Source organism: Sorex araneus, chromosome 2 (assembly GCF_027595985.1).
Source record: "Sorex araneus isolate mSorAra2 chromosome 2, mSorAra2.pri, whole genome shotgun sequence".
In the NCBI taxonomy this organism is placed as follows: Eukaryota; Metazoa; Chordata; class Mammalia; order Eulipotyphla; family Soricidae; genus Sorex; species Sorex araneus.
Genome location: NC_073303.1, coordinates 243,464,981 through 243,487,346, shown reverse-complemented (window position 1 = coordinate 243,487,346; position 22,366 = coordinate 243,464,981). Strand labels below are relative to the sequence as shown.

The following is a 22,366-nucleotide window of genomic DNA, read 5'->3' as shown; positions in this document are numbered from 1 at the left end:
CACCTGCTGTACAACTGTGGACCTGCACTAGGGGCGGAGCTGAGTAGGCCGAGGCACGTGGGGGGGGGGGCGCGGTCTCAGCGGGGCGCCACCAAAGCGGCTGTTCCAGCTGGAGGCCACTAGGTGGCGATGTCTCTCCTGAAACCTACATTTTTAGGTGTTAGTTCTGTTGCTTTTTTTTTTTTTTTTTGGGTCACACCTGGCGATGCACAGGGGTTACTCCTGGCTCATGCACTCAGGAATCACTCCTGGCGGTGCTCAGGGGACCATATGGGATGCTGGGAATCGAACCCGGGTCGACCGCGTGCAAGGCAAACGCCCTACCCGCTGTGCTATCACTCCAGTCCCCTTTCTGTTGATTTTTGTTTTTATTTTTTTTGGCTTTGGGGGCTACACCTGGCGGTGCTCCCTGGGTAAAATGCTTCCTGTTCTATTACTGTGGGTTCAATTGAACATGATTCCGGGGAGCCAGAGTGATAGTACAACAGGAAAGATCTTGCATGCTGCCGACTGGGGTTCGATCCGCAGCATCTCATATGATCCCTGAGTGCAGAACCAGAAATAACCCCCGGCATCTCTAGGTGTCTCACAAAAACAAAACCAAAATAGGAAACTATCTTTGAATATATGTACGGATATTCCTCATCTATCTGAAATTTGAAATCTTGTATTGATATTTCCCAGCTTCTTAGCAGGAATCACTTCCCGCGGGTCTCAAAGTACCCTATGGGGTGTCAGGGTTTGAATCTGGGTCGGTTGTATGCAAGTATAGTCCTACCCGCTATACTACCATACCAGTCCCTGCCTTTGGATATTTGTTATTCCCTTACACTGTTTCTTTTTTTGGGGGGAGGGAGCCACATCCCGCGGTTCTCAGGACTTACTTGAGGCTCTTTGCTCATTGGTGGCTCCTAGCGGGGGTTCAGGGGATTGAACCAGGATCTGCTGCATGCTGTGCTATTGCTCCACCCCAACAAGGGCCTTTGTGTCCTCCCTCCCCTCATCTCCACACACACATACTTAATCTCTTAACTCTTCACACACCCAGTGTGATTCCTTCCCCCCCAGTACTGTGTGTGGCCTGAGGTCACACTGGAGATAAGTCAGACAGATATTTGGCAGGTAGGTACTGCTGAAGATCAGAGCTGGGGTGCAGGTAAGCAGGAAGTGCCCAAGAGCAGGACCCAGCTGGGTCAAGCAGTGGAGTGGAGTGTGTCCAGGAGGACTTCCTGGAGAAGCAGGGCTTTCTTCCTGGTTCTGAGCTCAGGAATCACTCCTGGCAGTGCTTGGGGGGGGACCCTTGGGAACTCCAGGGATCGAATTTAGGTCAGCCATGTGTTTTTGTGTGTGTGTGCGTTTTTTTTTTTTTTGTTGTTTGTTTTTGGGTCACACCCGGCGATGCACAGGGGTTACTCCTGGCTCTTTACTCAGGAATTACCCCTGGCGGTGCTCAGGGGACCATATGGGATGCTGGGATTAGAACCCGGGTCGGTCGCGTGCAAGGCAAACGCCCTACCCGCTGTGCTATCGCTCCAGCCCTAGGTCAGCCCTGTGTAAGGCAAGTGCCCTCCCCACTGTACCATCATTCCAGTCCATCGCTATTATTATTGTTATTGTTGGGCTGGAGTGATAGCACAGTGGGTAGGGCATTTGCCTTGCACGCAGCCAACCTGGGTTCGATTCCTCCGCCCTTCTCGGAGAGCCCAGGAAGCTACCAAGAGTATCCCACCCGCACAGCAGAGCTGGCGAACTACCAATGGCATATTTGATATGCCAAAAACAGTAACAAGTCGCACAATGGAGATGTTATTGGCCCACTCGAGCAAACCAATGAGCAACCGGATGACAGTGATACAGTGATTGTTATTGTTATTTGTGTGTGAATCAAGATAGTTTTGTGTTTTGTTTTGGGACAAAACAAGATAGTTTTTATTGAACAAAACAAACTTAGGAGAGCTGAAGGGGCGAGAAAGGGGGAGAGAGGTGTTCAAGAGAACATGCGCCTCTCCAGCGTGGAAAATAAAAAAACCTAGGGTCACATTTTGATAGCTGTAAGAAAGGGTGGACCGGACCGTACAGTCCACCGCCAGGCAGCAAAAGACAACCATTTCTAGTGCCTGCTGGAATGTTCCAGAAAGCGCCAGACTCCACCACCCAATGTCAAGGGACAGGCAGGGTAAAAAAAATCCTTGAGAAGGAAAGCAAAAGACAGCACAACGGTGCAGGGGATCACATACAGTCACCCAAAGGGAGTGGGTTGAGGTGGTGGGTCTCCAATACTAGAGGGTCTCAATTTTCCTTCCCCTGGGAGCAGGCTCAGAGAGAGTCAGCAGGCTCCCTTTGCACACACAGCCCGCGGTGCCCCCTGCCCCGGGCTCCAGCGACGGGCAAACAGTGCATCTCCGCGCGAGGGGCTGCGGGGTCGGAGGAGCGAAGGCGCCGCGGGCCGCAGGGGCAGACGCGGCGCAGGGCCCGGCGGAAGTTGGCGCCCAGGAAGGCGTAGAGCAGCGGGTTGAGCGCCGAGTTGCTGTAGGACATGCAGTGCGCCCAGATCTTGAGGGCATAAGCCGCGTAGCTGCGTGGGTGCCAGGCGCCCGCGGGGCCCAGCGCCTGCATCATCAGGAACAGCTGGATCGGGCCCCAGCAGGCGGCGAAAAGCAGCACCACGGCCGCCACCAGCCGGGAGACCTTGGCGCGCACCACGCTGGCTCGCTCGGCCAGCAGCTGCCCCTGGGGGACGAAGTGGGGGGGGCTAGAAGCAGACGCTGAGAGCAGGCAGCGACCACCCCCCGCCTCCGATCCCCGTTTTGTGCAGCTGCACCCACAGCCTCCGCCCCCCCCCCACTTCCAGGCGCGCACCTGCAGGGCGCTGTCGCCGGGCGCGGGGCGCGCGGCGTCGCGGCCCAGGTGGCGCAGCATGGCCCCGTAGCAGACGCAGGACGCGGCCAGCGGCAGCAGGTAAAGCGCCAGCAGGTTGTAGACGGCAAAGGCGCGCTCCAGGGCGCGGCTGGGGAAGACCTCGCTGCAGTAGGTGGGCGGTCCGGAAGACAAACGGTGCAGGGCGAGCACCGGCGCAGACAGGGCCGCCGAGCCTGCCCCACACGCCGGGCTGAGAACCTCGGCCGGGGTCGGTCGAGGGGCGCAGGGCTGCGGGGTGCTGGGCTTTGCAGAGCCCTCCTGGGGCAGCGTGCCTTGAGCGCCCCCTAGGGGCCGTGCGCTCCAGGTCTGCGCCTTCGGTGGTCCTCAGTATCCTTTTTCTCAGATGCCGAAGCCCGAAGGTGTCCCCACGCGCCAAGGCAAGGATGACCCCTGTCCCCCACCAAAACAAACCAAAACAAACAAACAAACAAAAACCCCTGCGCAGTACTCACCCACCCAGATGCCGAGACTGACGGATAGAGCCAGGCGGGGCGTGCGGCGGTGCAGGGCACGCAGAGGAAACACGGTCACGTACCAGCGGTCCACGCTCATGGCGGTCAAGGTGGCACACGTGGCCTGCACGGAAACCTGGAAGGGGCGTGGGGCTCCCTGCGATGCCAGGGACCTGCCCTGTCCCTGCCCACCCTTCAGGGGTTCCCTCACTGCATCCACACCGGCAGGGTCTCCAGGGACCAAAATGAAGAGGCAGGTGTAGAGGACAATACCCGGAAATGGTTAAGGAGAGTGAGGAGTCCCAGGAAAAGAGAAACCATCCTCGGGTCACGGAGGGCGCAGGACAAGAGTCCCAGGATGCAGATCACTCGCCCTGTGACCATCTCCCCAAATCTCTCCCCGAACCTGATTCCCATTTATACCCCGACTTTGTTCTTGCCCTGCACCCCGCCAACACCGGGCACATTCCACTTGTCCCCAACCCGCACCCTTTCACCCAGGGTCCGCATGAAGCCTGACCTCTGCCTTTGGTGCAACTGACCCTGCCACATCAAGAGTCCACCCCCACATAGATCTTCCCGCGCAGATGCCATTCCCCTAGAGCGTGCCCACATCTAGGGCGGGCACCTGTCTGTCTGCACCCCAGCCAGGGTCCACTGCATCCTCTGCATGCCCTAACCCTGCCCTTGTCTTCGGCCCTCAGGGCTAGCTTAAGGCGTTTGGTCCCAGACCTCCCCCCTTATTGGCCCGGGACCCTCTTAGACCCGCCCATAGCCAAGACCCGCCCACAGCGCGCTAGGCCAGTCCCAGGAGCCCCAGGCTCTGCCTCTGCTCCCATACGCACTGCCCCTAAACCCTCCTCCTTGCTCAGCTGCAGACCCCGCCCATAAACATCCTCGAACCACACCCCCTTCTTTTCACCCTAAGATCCTGCCTTCTGGCGCTCAGACTTCGCCCTAGTCCAGTCCAGGCCTCCCTTTAGCTCAGTTCTCTCTAGTAATGCTGTCCCTGACACTGTCCCCAGCCCAGGCCCCTGCCCCAGCCCAGGCACCACCTTCCGAGCCCAGGCCCCGCCCCAGCCCAGGCTTCGACCCAGCCCAGCCTAGTCCCCGCCCCCTCACAGGCCCCACCTCCCCAGCTCAGTTTTCACCTTCCCAGACTAGGCCCCACCTTCCCAATCCAGGTTCTTTCCCAGCCCAGCATAGGCCCCGCCCCATCCCAGGCTCCGCCCCATCCCAGGCCCCACCTCCCCAGCCAGGCTCCTCCCTAGCCAAGCCCAGGCCTCGCCCCACCCCGCCCAGGCCCCGCCCACCCACCTGCTGGATGTAATTGACGAATTTGCACATGAAGTCGCCCAGCACCCAGGCGGGAAGCAGGTACAGCAGCGCCGTAAAGGGCACACAGCACAGTAGGAACATCACATCTGTGGCCGCCAGGTTGGCTGTGGGGGTGAGGAATGCGGGGGAGGGGGCGCTGGGCATGGGCACAGGTGCTCAGGGTTCTCAGCGGCCAAGACCCACCAGCCCCGGGGTCCTTCGCTCAGCCGAGTAGTCAGTAAGACGCACCCCGGAAACGTTGTTCCCCCTACATCACTGAGCAGGAAAGTTGGGGCTCCTGCTGGACTCTTCTTGTGCATTTCAGACATTCCTATCACGGGCATCATAGACCGTCAAAGACCTCCACCCCTTTGAGCCCCTTTTTTCTCACCTACACTTGTCCACCACCCAGAATAAAGCCCGCTGGGCCAGAGCAGTAGAACAGCGGGGAGAGCGCTTGCCTTGAACCCAGCCGACCTGGGTTCGATCCCCGGCATCCCATGAAGTCCCCAATGCACTGCCAGGAGTGATACCTGAGCACAGAGTCAGGAGTAAGCCCTAAGAACCGCCGGATGTGGCCCTCCCCCCACCAAAAAAGAAAAAAAAACAGCCCACGATGCGCTGGGTGGGACACGCTTATGCTCAAATATTGGAACTGAGCCTCTGTGGCAGAGGTCCCAGGGTCAGGGAGACTTCCTCCCCCCATTCTTCTTTCTTCATCAGACACCCTGTTGCTTTCACATCCATTGGACAGCTTCCTGGTGGGTAAGGGGGGGTCTCCATGCGTCTGCTCCCCAACTTCCCTTTGATGCTCTCCTGCCCTCGAGAAATGCTCCAATCAGAGTGAGCGAGCTCCAGCCTGAGGAAGGCCCAGGGAGAGACCCCGGCCGAGGAGGGGTCTTTGCCCCCACTCACCGATATAGAAGTTGGTGACCGTGCGCATCTGCTTCTGGCGGCAAATGACCAGAATGACCAGCGAATTCCCTGTCAATCCCACGAGCATCAGCGCTGCGAAGAACAGCGGCACCAGCCAGGCGTCCAGCGACCGCGGCGCGGGGCCCGCGCCCCCGGAGGCATTGGTAAGCGCCCCCCAGGACGCGTTCAGCCCAGACGTGGCCAGAGCACTCAAGACTTCCAGGCTCTCGTCCTCCCAGCTGCCCTCCAGGAGCCCCATGGTCCCTCTTCCTGGCGTGGTGTCCCCTCTGCTGGAGCTGTTGCACGGGCTTTGCATTTATACCCCTGGGCGCCCACCCCCGCCCCCCACCCTCCCTCCCCTGCGGCTCTGCAGCTCCGGTTCCAGCTTTATCCACTCTCCGCACCTCGGGAGCCACTTTTCAATCCTCCCTCCCCCCTGCGCGGTGGGGGGGGAGGCGGGGGTGTGTGTGGAGGGGGGGTGTTGGGGGTTGAGAGTAAGGAGGGGCTGTGGGCACAGCAGGGGGAGGGCAGGTGACCCTTAAGAAAGGCTATGGAGGGGCTGGAGCAATAGCACAGCGGGGAGGGCGTTTGTCTTGCAGGCAGCGGACCAGGTTCAATTCCCAGCATCCCATAGGGTCCCCTGAGCACTGCCAGGAGTAATTCCTGAGTGCAGAGCCAGGAGTGACCCCTGTGCATCGCTGGGTGTGACACACACCCCCCCCCAAAAAAAAGAAAGCTTAAGGAGAGGCTGGAGTGATAGCACAGCAGGTAGGGCGTTTGCCTTGCAAGCGGCCAACCTGAGTTCCCAGCATCCCATACGGTCCCCCTGAGCACTGCCAGGAGTAAAGACCTATGCATCGCTGGGTGTGACCCAAATCACTGTGTCACTGTCATCCCGTTGTTCATCGATTTACTCGAGCTGATGCCAGTAACATCTCCATTCATCTCAGCCCTGAGATTTTAGCAGCCTCTCCTTACTCATTTTTCCCAAGGATGGAGGCTCCTTTCAGGGTCAGGAGAATGAGACCTGTTATTGTTACTGTGTTTGGCATATCAAATACGTCACAGGCAGCTTTCCAGGCTCTTCCATGCAGGTGGGATACTCTCGGTAGCTTGCCGGGTTCTCTGAGAGGCATATATATATATATATATATATATATATATATATATATATATTTCCCTGACAGGTATATATATATATATATATATATATATATTTCCCTTTATGATGAGGTCCAGGAATATGTTCACTCATGCATGAGGCTTGGCCCAAGTGTGTGGAAAGTGGCCTGGTGTGTGGTGGCAGTGGGGTAGTGGAGGTCAGCTGCTAGGGCTGGGTCCCTTGGGGCAGGGAAGACTCTCACCCTCTTTTTGGCTGTGACGAAAGCAGAAGAAGAAGAGGAAGAAGAAGGAGAAGGAGAAGGAGAAGAAGAAGAAGAAGAAGAAGAAGAAGAAGAAGAAGAAGAAGAAGAAGAAGAAGAAGAAGAAGAAGAAGAAGAAGAAGAAGAAGAAGAAGAGAAAGAAGGAGGAGGAGAGGAGGAGGAGGGGGAGGAGGAGGGGAAGGAGGAGGAGAAGGAGGAGAAGGAGAAGGAGAAGGAGGAGGAGAAGGAAGAGAAGGAGAAAGGCTGTGGATGCTGCTGAAAGTCATCAGGGAATAGACAGACTATGGGATCGATAGTCCAGCCTGGAAAACGCTTGCCTTGCATGCGGTTCAGCTGGGTTTGACCCCTGGCTCCACAGCTCTGCCAGGAATAAGCCCAGAGCCCAGGGTAGGCCCTGAAAACACCGGGTGTGGCCCAAAAGAATCCAGGGGAACAACAGACACTGGGGCTAGAGCAATAGTACAAAGGGTAAGTCTCTGGGGCCAGAGCATAGCACAGCGGGAGGGCGTTTGCCTTGCACACGGCCAACCTGGGTTCAATCTTGGCATCCCAGATGGCCTGGGACCCAGGCACTCAGGAGTGATTCCTGAGTGCAGAGCCAGGAGTAATCCCCTGGCATCACTGGGTGTGACCCAAAAAGAAAAAAAAAACGAAGGGTAAGGCTCTTCTTGCCCTGCACACTGCAGATCCGGGTTCGATCCCTGACATTCCATACAGTCTCACTCATCACTGCCAGAAGTTACGCTGAGTGCAGATCCAGGAAGAATCCATGTTCCTCCCCCCTCCAAAAAAAAAGGGACAATGGGACTGGGGGAAGCAGGGTGAGAGCAGAGCAACCAGGACCAAAGGACAGAGGGAAGGGCTCCTCCGTAGAGGCAGTGACCTTGAAAGAACGGGATGGACACAGCGCTGGAGCATGAACTGTTTTGTTTTGTTTTGTTTTGTTTTTCTTTTTCTTTTTGGATCACAGCTGGTGATGCTCAGGGATTATTTATGGGTTTTTTTTTTTTTTTTTTGCTTTTTATGTCACACCCAGCGATGCAATGCACAGGGGTCACTCCTGGCTCTGTACTCAGGAATCACCCCTGGCAGTGCTCATGGGATGCTGGGACTCAACCTGGGTCAGCCGTGTGCAAGGCAAACGCCCTATCCGCTGTGCTATCAATCCAGCCCCTCAGGGATTATTTATTCATGGCTCTGAACTCAGAGTTTACTTCTGGCAGTGCTCAAGAGGACCATATAGGATGCTGGGGATACCCTTCCCGCAGTGCTCTGCCTCTGGCCCCATACATTTCCCCAAACACCAAGTGGGGCCAGAATGATAGGACAGCGGGGAGGGCACTGGCTTTGCAGGTGTCTGACTCGGGTTCGATTCCCGGCACTCCACAGTGCCTGAGCCTCGCCAGGAGTGAGCCCTGAGCGCAGAACCAGAAGTAAGTCTTGAGCACAGTTGGGTGTGGCCCCACAACTAATACATAAATAAACAAGCACCACGTAGTGCCTGTGGACCCAGACGGTACAGAGGTCAAGGGGCTTGTCTTGCATATTTATGACCCCAGTTCGAGCCGACACTGCATAAGGATTGTTAAGGCCCATCAGGAGTAACTCCTGAGCACAATTTGGACTAGCTCCTGAGCGCCTCTGGGTGTGTCCTAAGGAAAAATACATATGAAGCAGTGGGGTGGGGCTGGAGGGATAGCACAGCGGGTAGGGGATTGCCTTGCACACGGGTTTGATTCCCAGCATCCCATAGGGTCCCCTGAGCACCGCCAGGTTTAATTCCTGAGTGCATGAGCCAGGAGTAACCCCTGTGGTCATTGCTTCTTCTTCTTTTTTTTTTGTTTGGGGGCGATCCTTGGCGGTACTCAGGCTCTGTGCTCAGGGATCACTCTTAGCAGTGCTTGCAGTGCACAACCCTATCAGGTGCCACGGATCCAACCTGGGTCGGCCATGAGCACGGCAAGTGCCCTCCCGGCTGCCCTATCTCTCTGCCCCCTCATTGCTTCTTTTTTTTTTTTCTTTTTTGGGTCACACCTGGCGATGCAGGGCTGGAGTGATAACACAGTGGGTAGGGCGTTTGCCTTGCACGTGACCGACCCGGGTTCGAATCCCAGCATCCCATATGGTCCCCTGAGCACCACCAGGGGTGATTCCTGAGTGCAGAGCCAGGAGTAACCCCTGTGCATCGCCAGGTGTGACCCAAAAAGCAAAAAAAAAAAAAAAAAGAAGCAATGACCTTGACTTTTAGTGACCAGGTGGCCGGGGCTCCCAGAAAGGTGGCTGTGGCCAACAGAGGCCCGAGTGTCCCCAAACTCTGGTGACACGAAGCTTCAGAGCTGTGAGGAACTCGAGAGCTGGTGATTGGAGAATGCCAATCAGTTTTCAAATATTTCACCCTGCTGGGGCTTCGTTTGGGGTAAAGTGCTCTGGGGCACTTTCCTTGGTCTTGTTGTTTTTGAGTCACACCAAGTAGCAGCAGCAGGGCTGGGGGACCCTGTGGGATGCTGGGGACGGGACCTGGGTGGGCCACGTGCAAGGTCAGCGTCCTTCCTACTGGCCTATTACTCTGGTCTCTATTTTGAGGGGCCACAGGAAATTTTGCTTTTTTTGTGTTTTGTCCAGGGCAAAACAAAAACGCAGAGCCTGGGATCGAACCTGGCTTGGGTCAGACATGTGCGAGGCAAGAGCCTTACCCACTGCACCGTCTCTCTGGCCCTGGGAACACTCGTACGGATCCTGGCCCAGGAGTCAGGCCACGGGGTGCTGTGGTGCTGCCGCAGCCGTACTGAGGGCTGACTCCTGGCTCCGTGGTCAGGGATCACACCTCGAAGGGCTCAGGGGCCCCGAGGGAGTGAATCACGCCTGAGTCAGCCAGGTGCAAGGCCAGGCACTATACTATCTCTCTGGTCCACACCCAATTCCTTTGAGTTTTTTTTTTTTCTTTTTGGGTCACACCTGGTGATGCACAGGGGTTGCTCCTGGCTCTGCACCCAGGAATCACTCCTGGCGGTGCTCAGGGGACCATATGGGATGCTGGGAATTGAACCCGGGTCGGCCGTGTGCAAGGCAAACGCCCTACCCGCTGTGCTATTGCTCCAGCCCCTTCCTTTGAGTTTTTGTGTTTTGCTTTTTTGGGTCACACCCAGCCATGCTCAGGGGTTCCCCCTGGCTCTGCACTCAGGAATCACTCCTGGTGGCGCTTGGGGGACCCTGTGGGATGCCCGGGATCAAACCCGGATCAGCTGCCTGCAAGGCCAACGCCCTCCCTGCTGGACTATTGCCCCCGTCCTTGCTCGGGTCCTGTTTGCTTGCTTTGTGGCTGAATCATATCTCCAGGGGCCCCAGTTCCCTTTTTCTTGTAGACTGAGGGTGGTGTTTCCTCTCTCTACTGCTCGAGTTTTTTTTTTTTGTTTGTTTGTTTTGGGAACCACACCTGGCTCTGTGCTCAGGAATCACTCCTAGCAGTGCTCAGGGCACCTATGGAATGATGAGGATTGAACATCATGCATGCACGTGCCCTCCCCGCTCTGCTATGCTTGGGGCCCCACAGGGGGACAGCTGAGTGGGTCAGGCCAGCTTCTCTCCGTATGTCTCTCCACAAACCTCTCCGGCGATTCTTATGCCCCAGTCCCTTTGCAAATGCCCTCTGCTTGGAGCACTGGCTTTTTGCCAGCGCTGCCCACCCCCCCTCCCGGCCCAGATCCCTTCTCCCCACTTTCTAAGCGATAAAAGGACTTTCTAAGGACAGGAGGGCTGTCCTGTCTTGGTCACTGCTGAGATCCCTGAGAGTTCAGCATCAGGGGCCGACAGGCTGTGTCCTTCATTAAAGAAATGAAAATGAGGGGCCGGATAGCAGGGAGGACGTTGATCTTGCACGCGGCCAACCCGGGTTCGATCCCCGGCACCCCATCGGATCCCCACAAAAAAAAACCCAAAAATTAAAAAGCCAAGGAAGGGGGAGTTGACGCTGCCCTCGGCTACAGAGGGTAAACTGAGGCACGGACCTGGTTGGGGGAGCGCAGGGGCACATCCCTCCTCCTTCTGGCCAGACCCCTGTTCCCATCTCGGCTTTTCAGCCCTTCCCCAGCTACCTGTACAGAGAATGGGTTTGGGGAATCTCCCCCTAGGCAGCCTCAGTTTACCCGTGTGTCCTGCCCCTGCCCCCACGTTCACAGCGAGCCGAGCGCGGCGGAGCCCCCTTCCCGGCCCCCACCCCCACCACATATCCTCGCCTCGGTCTGTCCGAGCGTCCCGGCCCCTGAATGATGGGCACCGCGCGGTTCGCCCCCCGCAGCCTCAGTTTCCCCGCACGGCCGGCGCGCGGCGCGGGACGCGGCGGCCCCGCCCGGCCCGCAGGCCCCGCCCCGCCCCGCCCCCGGGCGCCCCGTCACTTCCTCCCCGGCCCGAGAAGGCCCTGCCGGGCGGCGGCGGCCACTCCGGCGGCGCCCGGGCCATGGTCGCGCTGGAGACGCCGGAGGGCTGCTCGCAGGAGGCGGCGCCGGCGGCGGGGGCCGCCGCGGGAGGGCGGCGGACGCTGTGAGCGCGGGCGGGGCGCGCCGGGCGGGGGGCGGGGGGTGGCCGTGCCCTGCACCCCCGCGATGCACCCCTGCCCTGCACCCCTGCGAGCGACCCCGGGCTCGCCCCGCCCCCTTGGCTAAGGGACACCCCCCCATACACACACACACTCCAGACCCCGGTAAGGTGGGCGGGGAGCTGAGGGGGGGGGCTTCTTCGTTGCCCCTTGCGGGGGGGCCGTGTTCAGCCGCCGGACCCAGGTATTTGCCGGGGCGGCAGGGGACCCCCCCTCCCTCGCTCGCTCGTTCCCGCTCGGGGACCCTGAAGTGTCGGGGTCCCGGTGTTGACCCCGGGGTGGGCAGGGGGTGTCCCTTGCCCCTTTACGCCCGCGGCCCCGCCGAGGCGGGGACCCCCAAACCGGGCTGCTGTGGTTCTTCTGACCCCAAACTGGGGGGGGGGTGTGGGTCGCCCCTGGCAGCTGCCTCGTGCGGGTGGGTGGTCGGACCCCCGCCCCCTCCCCCGGGTGTCCAGGGCCGCCTGGATTTCCCGCGGGTAAAGAGCCCGGGTGAAACGGGCGTTTCGCCACCCGGGCGAGGCGAATACCCCATATGGTAGGAACCCGAACTTACCCGGAACGGCCGGAACCACCGCCGCGCCCCCCACCCCCCACCCCGCCTGTGACCCCGCCTGGTGGTGGGTGGGTACAGCTTTGGTGCAGGCAGGACCTGGGAAGACTTTCCTCGTCCTCCTGCCTCAGTTTCCCTATCTGTGAAATGAGTAACTGCTCTTGGGGCAGGGGGCGGGGGTGGGGGGGAATGCCAGGGCTAGGATGGCCCAATCCTTCATTTTGGGCTTCTTGTCCTCTGAATAGCTGGATCGGAAGCAGTTTCGCCTGTCCCGGGTGTTGTGTTTTAGCGGCTGGAGAGATAGTTGGGGGGGGGCTTCTCTTGCTCATGCTGGTGCCTGTACCCCGCAAGGATCCAGGAGCTTGCCAAGGAGTGATGCCTGAGTGCAGAGCCAGGAGTGATCCCTGAGCACAGCCAGGTGTGCCCCCTCCCCCCCGAAAAAAAGAATACCCAAACAAACGAAAAAGGAAACCCAGAAACCAACCCTTTGCTTCCCTTTCTCGACTGGGGTAGAGACGGTCCTTGGGACTTGATCCTGGAACCCAGGAAGCGGCTTGAACCTCCCAGGGAGGGTATTTACTCGCCAGGAGGGTCCATTGGGGAAATACGGGGTGTGGGGACCCCCCCACCTCTCCTCACCTCGCCTGAGTCACTTCTGGTTTCTTTGTTTGTTTGGGGGCCGTACCTGGCGATGCTCAGGGCTGACTCCTGACACTGCACTCAGGGATCACTCCTGGGGGGCTCAGGGGGGCCCTAAGGGGTACTGGGCCTCGGACCCCAGTCGGCCGCCTAGGAGGCGAATGCCGCCGTCCCCTCTCGCCACCCGGAGCTGCTTCTGTTTTGACCCTTTTGGTTTCTGGCTGGGGAAGGGCGGGCCTCACCCCTCGCCGTGGTGGAGTGCCCCCCCTTACCTGCCCTGGCTTATTGTCCGTCCCCCCCCCCCGCCTTGGGTGCTGCTGTGAAGGACATGACCTCACGAGGCCAAGGGGGCCCCCCAGAGGACCCCCAGGCCCCATCGGGTTCTCAGTTTCCCCATATGTCAGGCAGAGCTTTTAGCCCAGGGCCACAATTGGGAACTGAATATAGGTAATAGCAGAACCTGTAGCCCAGGAGTGAGCCCCAGGTTATGGGGGTCACAGCTGCTGGGGACCCAGCACACACACACGCACACACATATACATACACATACACACGCACACACAGGTGTTTTGGGAGCCTAAACAAGAGTGGTGAGAAACAGGAAGAAAACGGGGTGATCTGGTTCCTGAGGAGGGCGGGGTGATGCCCGGCAGTGTTGGGAAGGGGAAGTGTGAGCAGAGACCCAGAGGAACAGGAAGGAGCCAGGTTGCTGGGGGGCAGATAGACTGTGCAAAGGCCCTGAGGCAGGGGTCAGAGAGACAGCCCCGTGGGTCAAGCACCCTTTGGAGTTCCCCCTGGCTCACGTCAGGGTCCCCTGAGCCCCTCCAGGAGTGACCCCTGAGTGCAGAGCCAAGAGTGAGCCACAGCACAGCTGGCGGTGGGCCTGGCAGCACCCCGCCCCACCTTACTCCCACCCCCAGTGCTTAAGGCAGCTGAATGCCTCAGGGGGGTGAGGGTCTGGCCCCTGTGTCTGCAGAGGGCAGGAAAGGTCAGCAGCAGTGTTTGGGTTCTTGTTTTTGTTTGGGGACGTCCCTCCTCTGTCCCTGCCCCGCCCCACCCTGTGTTTGGGCCTGTGCATCTCCTGTCGCCTGCTTCCCACCCGCCTTCCAGTCACGTGCCGGCCCACCTCTGTGTGTGTGTGTGTGTGGGGGAAACAGGGGGGTGGGGAGGGGGGCTGTCTGCTCTGCTGCTTTTTTTGTTTTGTTTTCTGGGTCACACCCAGCGATGCTCGAGGCTGACTCCCGGCTCTGTGCTCGGGAGAGCAGGGGTTTGGGAGGAGGGGGCCAGAGCTGGTGGCCTGGTGCCACCTGGGTCAGGTGCAAGGCCGACACCCTACCTGCTGTCCTATCTCTCTGGCCTCCAGCCTGAGATAGGACAAAAAAGATCAAGTCAAGTCACCTGCCTGCCCGAAGAATTCCTCCTCAGGAGGGTACCAGGACCCCCTGATCCAGTGCTCTGCGGTTTGGGTTTAGGGCCACCCCCTCCCGGACTCAGGACTTACTTCTGGCTCTGCATTCAGGGCTCACTCCTGGTGGGCTCGGAGAACCCTGTGGGATGCCGGGGATCAAACCCGGGTCAGCCAGACACACTCTGTCACTCTGGCCCATCAGTGCTCATTTGGCGCTGGACCCCAGCGTGGTGGCCGGCTCCCAGGGTGCCTGTGTGGCCTGCTCTGTGTTCCCACCTAGCAAAGGTCACCCGCCCCGGACCCTGGAGCGTCTTGGGGCTGTTGAGCGGGGGGGCTTGCAGACAGAGCTGGGCGGGACTGGCGGATCCTTTCCATTCAGGGGGTTTAGGCTCCCAGCCCTCCCTTACTCTCTAGGTGGAAAGGGGGAGCCCTGACTCCGGTTTTCTGGGGCGCCGTCCCCCCCTCCCCTCTGCCGTCCCCCCCTCTTCCTTGGCCGTCCCCCCCCTCCCCTCTGCCCCGGATGTGGCCTCTGTTATCAGTTGCCACCAGGCTGCCATCCTGAACTCGGTCCAACTGATGTGGATGCAGTGTCTCCGGGGTGACTCGGGAGGCTGCAGGGGTGGGGTGGGGTGGGGTGCTCACTTGATTGGCTCTTCCCTATCCCCACCTGCCCTCTTCTTGCTTGTGGGATCTGGGCCAACTGGGAAACATCTCCACGGTCAAGTGGTTTGTTTTTTTTTTTTTTCCTTTTTGGGTCACACCTGGTGATGCTCAGTGGTTACTCCTGGCTCATGCACTCAGGAATCACTCCTGGAGGTGCTCGCTCGGGGGACCCTATGGGATGCTGGGAATCCACCCGGGTCGGCCACGTGCAAGGCCAATGTCCTCCCCGCCCTGCTATTTCTCCAGCCTGTCCACGTTCAAGTGTGGGCAAAGTGAGGGCAAAGGGTTGAGCTCCCCGTCCCACGCTTGGCTGGGTGTGAACTGTGACCCCCCCCAGGCTCCACAGGGAGAGATTCACTCAGGGTGCGATGGTGGGGGACCCGGCACCAGTACCTCCCCTGTCTTGGGTCCTTTTGCCGATCACCAGGGCCCTGTGGGGGGGAGGGGGAGAGGGGGTCTGCCAGAGCTGCCTGGACTGGTCCACTGCATGGACTGGTCCACTGCATGGTTCCTGCCACTTAGGGTAATGTTGAACCCTTCTTTTTCTTTTTTTCCTTTTTGGATCACACCCAGCAATGCTCAGGGGTCATTTTTGGCTCTGCACTCAGGAATGACTCCTGGCGGTGCACGGGGGAGGGGGGGGAGATGGGACCCTATGGGATGCCTTCGGGGATTAGAACCTGGGTCAGCTGTGTGCAAGGCAAAAGCCCTAACCCCTGTCCTATCACTCTGGCCCCACCCACATTTGTTTTTGTTTTGGGGGCCACACCTGTCACCTGGCCCTGTGGCTCAAGGTTTACACTTGGCTCTGCCCTCAGGGGTCACTCCTGGCAGGGCTGGGGGACCCTGTGGGGTGCCGGGGATTGAACACTGTGCGGCTGCAAGAAAGGCTGGCGCCCTCCCTGCTGTGCTCTTGCTGTGACCCCAGAATATTTTGGGGGGGAGCCAGGGGTGCCCTCTGGCCTCTTGAAGCATCTTCCTGGCCCCTGGCCCCCACACTTGGCAGCACAGCACTCTCCTGGGGGGTGGCTGGGGGTTCCATTCCTGAACCCCGCCCCCCCTTTCTCCCTGCAGGAGACCAGCTGCCCGCCCCCCCCTGGTTCCAGCTAATCCCTTTCTACCATTATTTCCATTTGTAGGGAGGAAAGCAAATTAGCTCTGCGGGGGGCCAATTCAGCCTCTCCTGCAGAGCCTGGGAGTTGGGGGGGGACTGGCATACTATGGGGAGCTTAAGGGGACCCTCAGCAGGTGGGCTGGACATGGACTTGAGCTTCTGGTAGGGGTCAGGTGTGTGTGTGGGGGGGGGTTGGGGGACCAGGAAACTGCCGCCTAAGCGGGGTGGGAAGTGCCTGAGAAATTGAAGTCTCTTTTTTTTTTGCTTTTTGGGTCACACCTGGCGATGCACAGGGGTTACTCCTGGTTTTGCACTCAGGAATTACCCCTGGCGGTGCTCAGGGGACCCTATGGGATGCTGGGAATTGAACCCGGGTCGGCCGCGTGCAAGGCAAACGCCCTACCCGCTGTGCTATTGCTCCAGCCCCAGAGAAATTCAAGTCTCTTAACTGAGGCTCAAATGTGAGGTTCAAGGGGAGTCTTTGCACACCAGCCCACCAGGGTTCGATCCCCAGCATCCCATCTGGTCCACCAAGCACCACTAGGGGTGATTCTGAGTGCAGAGCCAGGAGTGACTCAAGAAGCCCCCCCCCCCCCCCCCCCCCCCCCCCCGCAAACAAGCAAACGAGCAAAACCACCAAAGGGGCGTCCCTTCAGCGGCTCACAGCTGCCCTTGGACAAACCTTCCCGTCCCTTCTCTGGCCTCCTGAAGCAGAGTGATGGGCTTGGGGCGGGGAGGGGGCTGGAGAGACAGAGTAGTAGAGTGGGGAAGGTGCTTACGCTACCGACCCGGATTCAATCCCTTATACCCCCATAGGGTGCCTTGAGTCCTTAAGCCCTGAACACCCCTGCCGGTTGTGGGCCCAAAACCTTGGAAAAAAAAAAAAAGAGCAATAGCACAGTGGGTAGGGCACTTACTTGCCTTGCACGCGGTGGACCCGGGTTTGATTCCCAGCATCCCATAGGGTCCCCTGAGCACCACCAGGAGTAATTCCTGAGTGCATGAACCAGAAGTAACCCCTGTGCATCGCCGGGTGTGACCCAAAATGCAAAAAAAAAAACAAAAAAAACCAGAATGAGTCCCCGGGGTACTGGGGAGCAAGCACCCCGCACAGCTGGGGCAAGCCAAGTCGCTAGTGGTTGGCTGAGGCTGGGGACCGAGTTGGCCGTGGCTCTGGGCTGCCCGGGTTCTCAGGACCGCTTACTCTCTTCTCTGCTGCCCGCAGGCCCCTTCCTGGCCGCCTGCCCTCCTTGGCCAGCCCCCAGGTGAAGAGACTCTCCGCCGCCAAGCGGAAGCAGCACTTCATCAACCAGGCGGTGCGCAACTCGGATCTGGTGCCCAAGGCCAAAGGGCGGAAGAGCCTCCAGCGGCTGGAGAACAGTGAGCGGGGAGCGGGCGCGCGCCCGGGCGCTGGGGGGCAGGTGGGCACCGGGGGCGTGTCTGTACAGGTCGTGTCCGCACTTGGCAGAAGCCTCTGCGTGGGCCCTGCACCGGGGTCGTGAGGGTTGGGGTTTTGATGGGTGGGAAGGAGTTCAATAAAAAACATGAGAGGGGGCTGGAGTGATAGCACAGCGGGTAGGGCATTTGCCTTGCACGCGGCTGACCCGGGTTCGATTCCCAGCGTCCCATAGGGTCCCCTGAGCACCGCCAGGAGTGATTCCTGAGTGCAGAGCCAGGAGTAACCCTTTTGCATCGCCGGGTGTGACCCAAAAGCAAAAAAAAAAAAAAAAAGAGAAAGTCACCAAAGTTAGGGAGACTGGAGAATTTGGGTTATTTTGTTTTTCTTTTTTTGGGGGGGGCCGTGGTGCTTTGAGCTTTCTGGGGAAGCCTAGGGGCTTGGGCGGAACTAGAGAGGCCCTGGGAGGTGGTCCCGGCGCCCCTTCGTGCTGACCTCCTCCCTGTGTCTGCCTGCCCGTCAGCTCAGTACCTCTTAACCCTGCTGGAGACAGAGGGGGGTGCCTCTGGCCCTGATGATGGGGACCTGGCCCCCACGGCCGCACCAGGCATCTTTGCGGAGGCTTGCAACAACGAGAACTACGTGGAGGTGAGTCCCCTCCCTCAGCAGCTGGGCAGTGACCGTGGGGGGGGTCCTCCACGTTCCCCCTACCCCTCGCAGGACCCTTGCCCTGCCCAGAACCTTCCAGCACCCCTGACAGGTCCCCGCCCTTCCCAGCACCCAACTTGAGTCCAACGGGCAGAGTCCAACAGTCCTGGATGGTTCCTACCAGCGCTGTTTCCAGGGACTGTTTCCATGCGCACTGGCCAAATGGGGAAACTGAGGCCAGAGGATTACCCCTCCCCCCCCTCTCCCACTCCATCCCTGTATCATCAGCCCAGGCTCCCTTTCCCCGGCTTCCTAGATCTGGAACGACTTCATGAACCGCTCCGGAGAGGAGCAGGAGCGAGTCCTGCGCTACCTGGAGGAGGAGAGCAAAAGCAAGGCGCGGAGGAGGGGACCCGGCCGAGGGGAGGATAGCCGGAGAGGTTGGTGGGGAGGATCCGGAAGTGGGGGCGGGACCTGGTGCTGCGAACTGAATGGCTATAGGGCAGAGCCAGGCATGGGGCGGGACTTTGCGTAGATGGGCGGAGCTGTGGGCGTGGTTATGCAAACGAAGGGGTCCTGATAGCCATAGCCGAGACCCATGGCCAGAGGGCAGGACTGCGTAGGTGACCCCTGCACACTCCCCTTCTCCCCGGTAGTTCACCCGGCCTTCACACCCAGCGAGTGCTTCCAGCGCATCAGCCGGCGTCTGCGAGCCATCCTGAAACGAAGCCGCATCCCCATGGTGAGTCCTTGCAGCAATTTGGCCTGTTTTGGAGTGGGTGGCCATTTTGTCCACGTCACATCTCTGTAATAGGGATTCAGGGCTGGAGGAGACCTTTTCCATGTCTAGGGTCAGGTACAAACCCAGGCTCCCCCGAGAACCCTGAGAAGTACGATGGCGGGACAGTGCGGGTGGGCACTGAGGGTTGTGTAGGAGTTTTCTGAGTGGCATGTTTAAGCAGCCGGCTAGAGAACCTCCAGTAGTGGGGCTAGAGGCTATGTTTGAGCCCCAACCTTTCAAACTGGAGATAGTGCTGGATGTGGGGGGCGAGGGGGTAGGGGATCTTGGCCTGCTTGAACAGTTTCTCCCGCCGGACAAGTCCCCTGACCCCGCGTCTCCTGCAGGACACTCTGGAGACCTGGGAGGCGCGGCTGCTGGCCTTCTTCTCCGTGTCCCCCCAGGCTGTCTACACGGCCATGCTGGACAACAGGTATCAGGGGAGGGCAGAGGCAGGGGTGGGCGGGGGCGCGGGGTGGGTGGGGCCCCAGGGGACTGGGGCACGGGCGCTCAGCACCCCTTCTCTGCAGCTTCGAGAGGCTCCTGCTCCACGCTGTGTGCCAGTACATGGATCTTATCTCAGCCAGTAAGTGACTGGTGGCCGCGGGCACCCCAGCGACTGCCCATGTGGGCCGTGCGGGCTCCAGGGAGTGTGGGTGCCGGGGAGGAGGCAGGAGGGTAGGAGGGTGTGCAGGAACACTGGGGATAGCGGGGACCTGAATGCCTGCTTCAGATGCACCCTGGATGACTCTGACGCCCCTCCATCCTCATGGCAGCGGTTGGGGGAGTCGGGGTGGGGGGTGGGGGCGGGGGGGGGCGGGGGAGAGAGCATGAAGGAACCAGGACTCTTCCCACATTGACTTGCAGCAACGCCTCCCCCCCTCAGAACCTGTGTTCCCCACTTCTGGGCTGAGGATGGCTCAGGACTCACGCCCCGCCCGCCCCCCAGATCTGGGAGTGGGAAGTGGGGGTGGGGGTGCCCTTGCCAGCTCCAGGCACCCTAGGGGTTCCCGGCTCCCTGCCTGTCTTTGCTTCCTGCAGGAGTTGCTGCTGGAACGGTTTCCATGGCAACCCGGGGTGACTCCTGCGGCGGTGCGGTGGGGTGGGGGGTTGTGGAAGATGAACCCCCCCTTCTCGCCTTTGTTTCCACAGACTCAGGAGAGAGGGATGGGTGGAGCTGTGGGCGACACCTAGAGAGGAAGGGGCTGTCAGGGAGAGACCCCAGAGGGGCATCCCACAGAGGGTTCAGGCATCGCGAATCCAGGTGTTGGGGCGAAAGGAGGTGACGCAGGGGCCAGAGAGAGCACAGCCGGGAGGGCGATCGCCTTGCGTGGGGTCGACTCCCAGCACTGCATGTGGTCCCCGGAGCCCCACCGTGAGTGACCGCCCCGAGCTCTGCTGGGCGAACCCATGACCTTACACAGGCCTGGACTGCGCGCCAGCCCCCTGCGGGCACTCTAGCCCCAAGGAAGCCGCTGGGCCAGGGTCCTCTTGCTTCTGGGTGGGGGCAGGGAAACCTGGTCCCGTCCTTTTTTTTTTTTTCTTTTTTAGCTTTTTGGGTCATACCCGGCGATGCACAGAGGTTACTCCTGGCTCTGCTCGGAGGCCCATGTGGGATGCTGGGAATTGACCCGGCCGCATGCAAGGCAAATGCCCTTCCCACTGTGCTATCACTCCAGCCTCCCCAGCCCCTTTGTGGTGACCACTTAGCCTTGGGTGGGCCTGGGCGAGGCCTGCATGGCTCTGGGGAGGAGGTGGTCTTAGGATCTGGGCAGGGCCCATGTAGACTGGGCGGGGCCTAATGGTCCTGGGGCGGGGCCATGTGGGCTGGGGCGGGACCTAATGGTCCCGGGGCCGGGCCTTGTCGTATGTGGCGGAGCTTGCTGGGACACCCATGGGGCTTGGGCCCTGGGGGCGTCCCAGTGGGCCAGATCCAGGCCTGAAAGCTCAGCCTGGCAGTGACCTCCCCCTGTCCCCTCTCTCAGGTGCGGATTTGGAGGGCAAGCGGCAGATGAAGGTGAGCAATCGGCACCTGGATTTCCTGCCGCCCGGGCTGCTCCTGTCCGCTTACCTGGAGCAGCGCAGCTGATGCCGGGCCCCACCCCGGGTCCCCCTGCCGCCCCGGCGCTGCCCCTCCTACAAGAGCTTCATGATTTTAAATTGATCCTTGGCAATCTGCTTTCCCCTTGGGGTCGGCTGCGTCTCACCCCGGCCCCTCCCGCCTGCCCAGAACCAGCCATACCCGGGACTTGTATTTGGGTGGGGAGACCCACCAGGTCCCTTCCCGGTTCCTTCCGTCCGTTCGCCCGGCCCCGTCCGAGCTGACTCCGGGAAGCAGTGAGCCTGGGATCTGATTCCTTTTAATTAATTCGGTGTGATTTGTTGTACATTTTTAAATTTTCCTTTGGGGAAGGAAAACCAAAAATTTGCCCTAGCTGATATGGGGGGGCTCAGGGAGGGGGAGAGCGCTGTGCTCCCCTCCCCCCTGCTTGACACCCCCCTCTCTCCAGCTTGGGGCTCTTCCTGGCGCCCCAGGAATGGTGTCTTGTGTGTGTGTGTGTGTGTGACCGCCTGCATTTTATCCTCTTTCACGGATTCTGTGTCCTTGGGGGGTCTCTGGGGGCTCCTCCTGCTCTATCCTTCTTCCCTTCCTTCAAACTGGGGCTCCGGGGCTTCCGACCAGAAGCCTCTGCCCTCGGACTGCATCGTTCTCCTTAGCTCTGCCCCCTTGGGTTGGGGGTGACCTCATCCAGGTCACTCTAGATGGTCACCCCACCCGTTTCACACAGGGCAGGGCAGAGCCAGTTCCCTTCCCCCACCCTCAGTGTGACGTGTGCGCCAATGCAAGAGAGTTCTAATAAATTTCTGGTGCTCTGGTCCTGGACTCTGGGCATTATCCTCGGGTTGGGGGACAGGCTGGGGTGCCCTCGGACACTTAGGGGGCGGGGCCAGCAGCAAGGGTTTATGTTGTGACTGCCCCTCGAGGTGAGACCCTCGACCTCCCCCCCTTCCCCTGGAGGTCCAAGCTTCCTGCAGTCTGCACCCACCATCTTGGTCAAATCTAGGAAGAGTCTGTCTTTTTTTTTTTTGCTTTTTGGGTCACACCTGGCGATGCACAGGGGTTACTCCTGGCTATGCACTCAGAAATTACCCCTGGCAGTGCTCAGGGGACCATATGGGATGCTGGGATTTGAACCTGGGTTGGCTGCGTGCAAGGCAAACGCCCTACTCGCTATCACTCCAGCCCCGAGTCTGTCTTTTTTTTTGCTTTTTGGGTCACACCCAATGATGCTCAGGGGATACTCCTGGCTCTGCACTCAGGAATTACTCCAGGTGATGCTTGGGGGACCATATAGGATGCCAGGGATTGCACCCGTGTCGGCTGTGTGCAAGGCAAACGCCCTGCGCGCTTTGGCCTGGTCCAAGCTTCCTGGAGGGTATGAACAAAGGATCCCACGCTGTGGTGCTCAGAGACACATGAATTTTTTTTTTTTTTTTGGTCACGCCTGGTGCGATGCTCAGGGGTTAGTACTCAGAAATTGGTACTCTTGGCAGTGCTCAGGGAATCCTATGGGAGGCCAGGGATTGGACCTG

The 22,366-nt window shown here is 59.7% G+C and overlaps 2 protein-coding genes across 2 annotated transcripts; one reads left to right on the top strand and one right to left on the bottom strand.

The window, feature by feature from the left end:
• Window positions 1-1,920: 1,920 nt before the first annotated feature.
• Window positions 1,921-5,862, bottom strand: KISS1R (KISS1 receptor). The gene is made up of 5 exons (XM_004614915.2): window positions 5,604-5,862; window positions 4,689-4,813; window positions 3,372-3,507; window positions 2,860-3,092; window positions 1,921-2,730 (listed from the first exon to the last, which is right to left on the bottom strand). Exons 1-5 carry the CDS (start codon window positions 5,860-5,862, stop codon window positions 2,317-2,319), a joined length of 1,167 nt encoding a protein of 388 aa, XP_004614972.1. The 3' UTR covers window positions 1,921-2,316.
• A 5,506-nt stretch (window positions 5,863-11,368) lies between these two features.
• Window positions 11,369-21,656, top strand: R3HDM4 (R3H domain containing 4). The gene is made up of 8 exons (XM_055129389.1): window positions 11,369-11,521; window positions 17,176-17,330; window positions 17,870-17,994; window positions 18,311-18,434; window positions 18,651-18,736; window positions 19,120-19,205; window positions 19,303-19,358; window positions 20,758-21,656. Exons 1-8 carry the CDS (start codon window positions 11,439-11,441, stop codon window positions 20,859-20,861), a joined length of 819 nt encoding a protein of 272 aa, XP_054985364.1. The 5' UTR covers window positions 11,369-11,438; the 3' UTR covers window positions 20,862-21,656.
• Window positions 21,657-22,366: the final 710 nt, after the last annotated feature.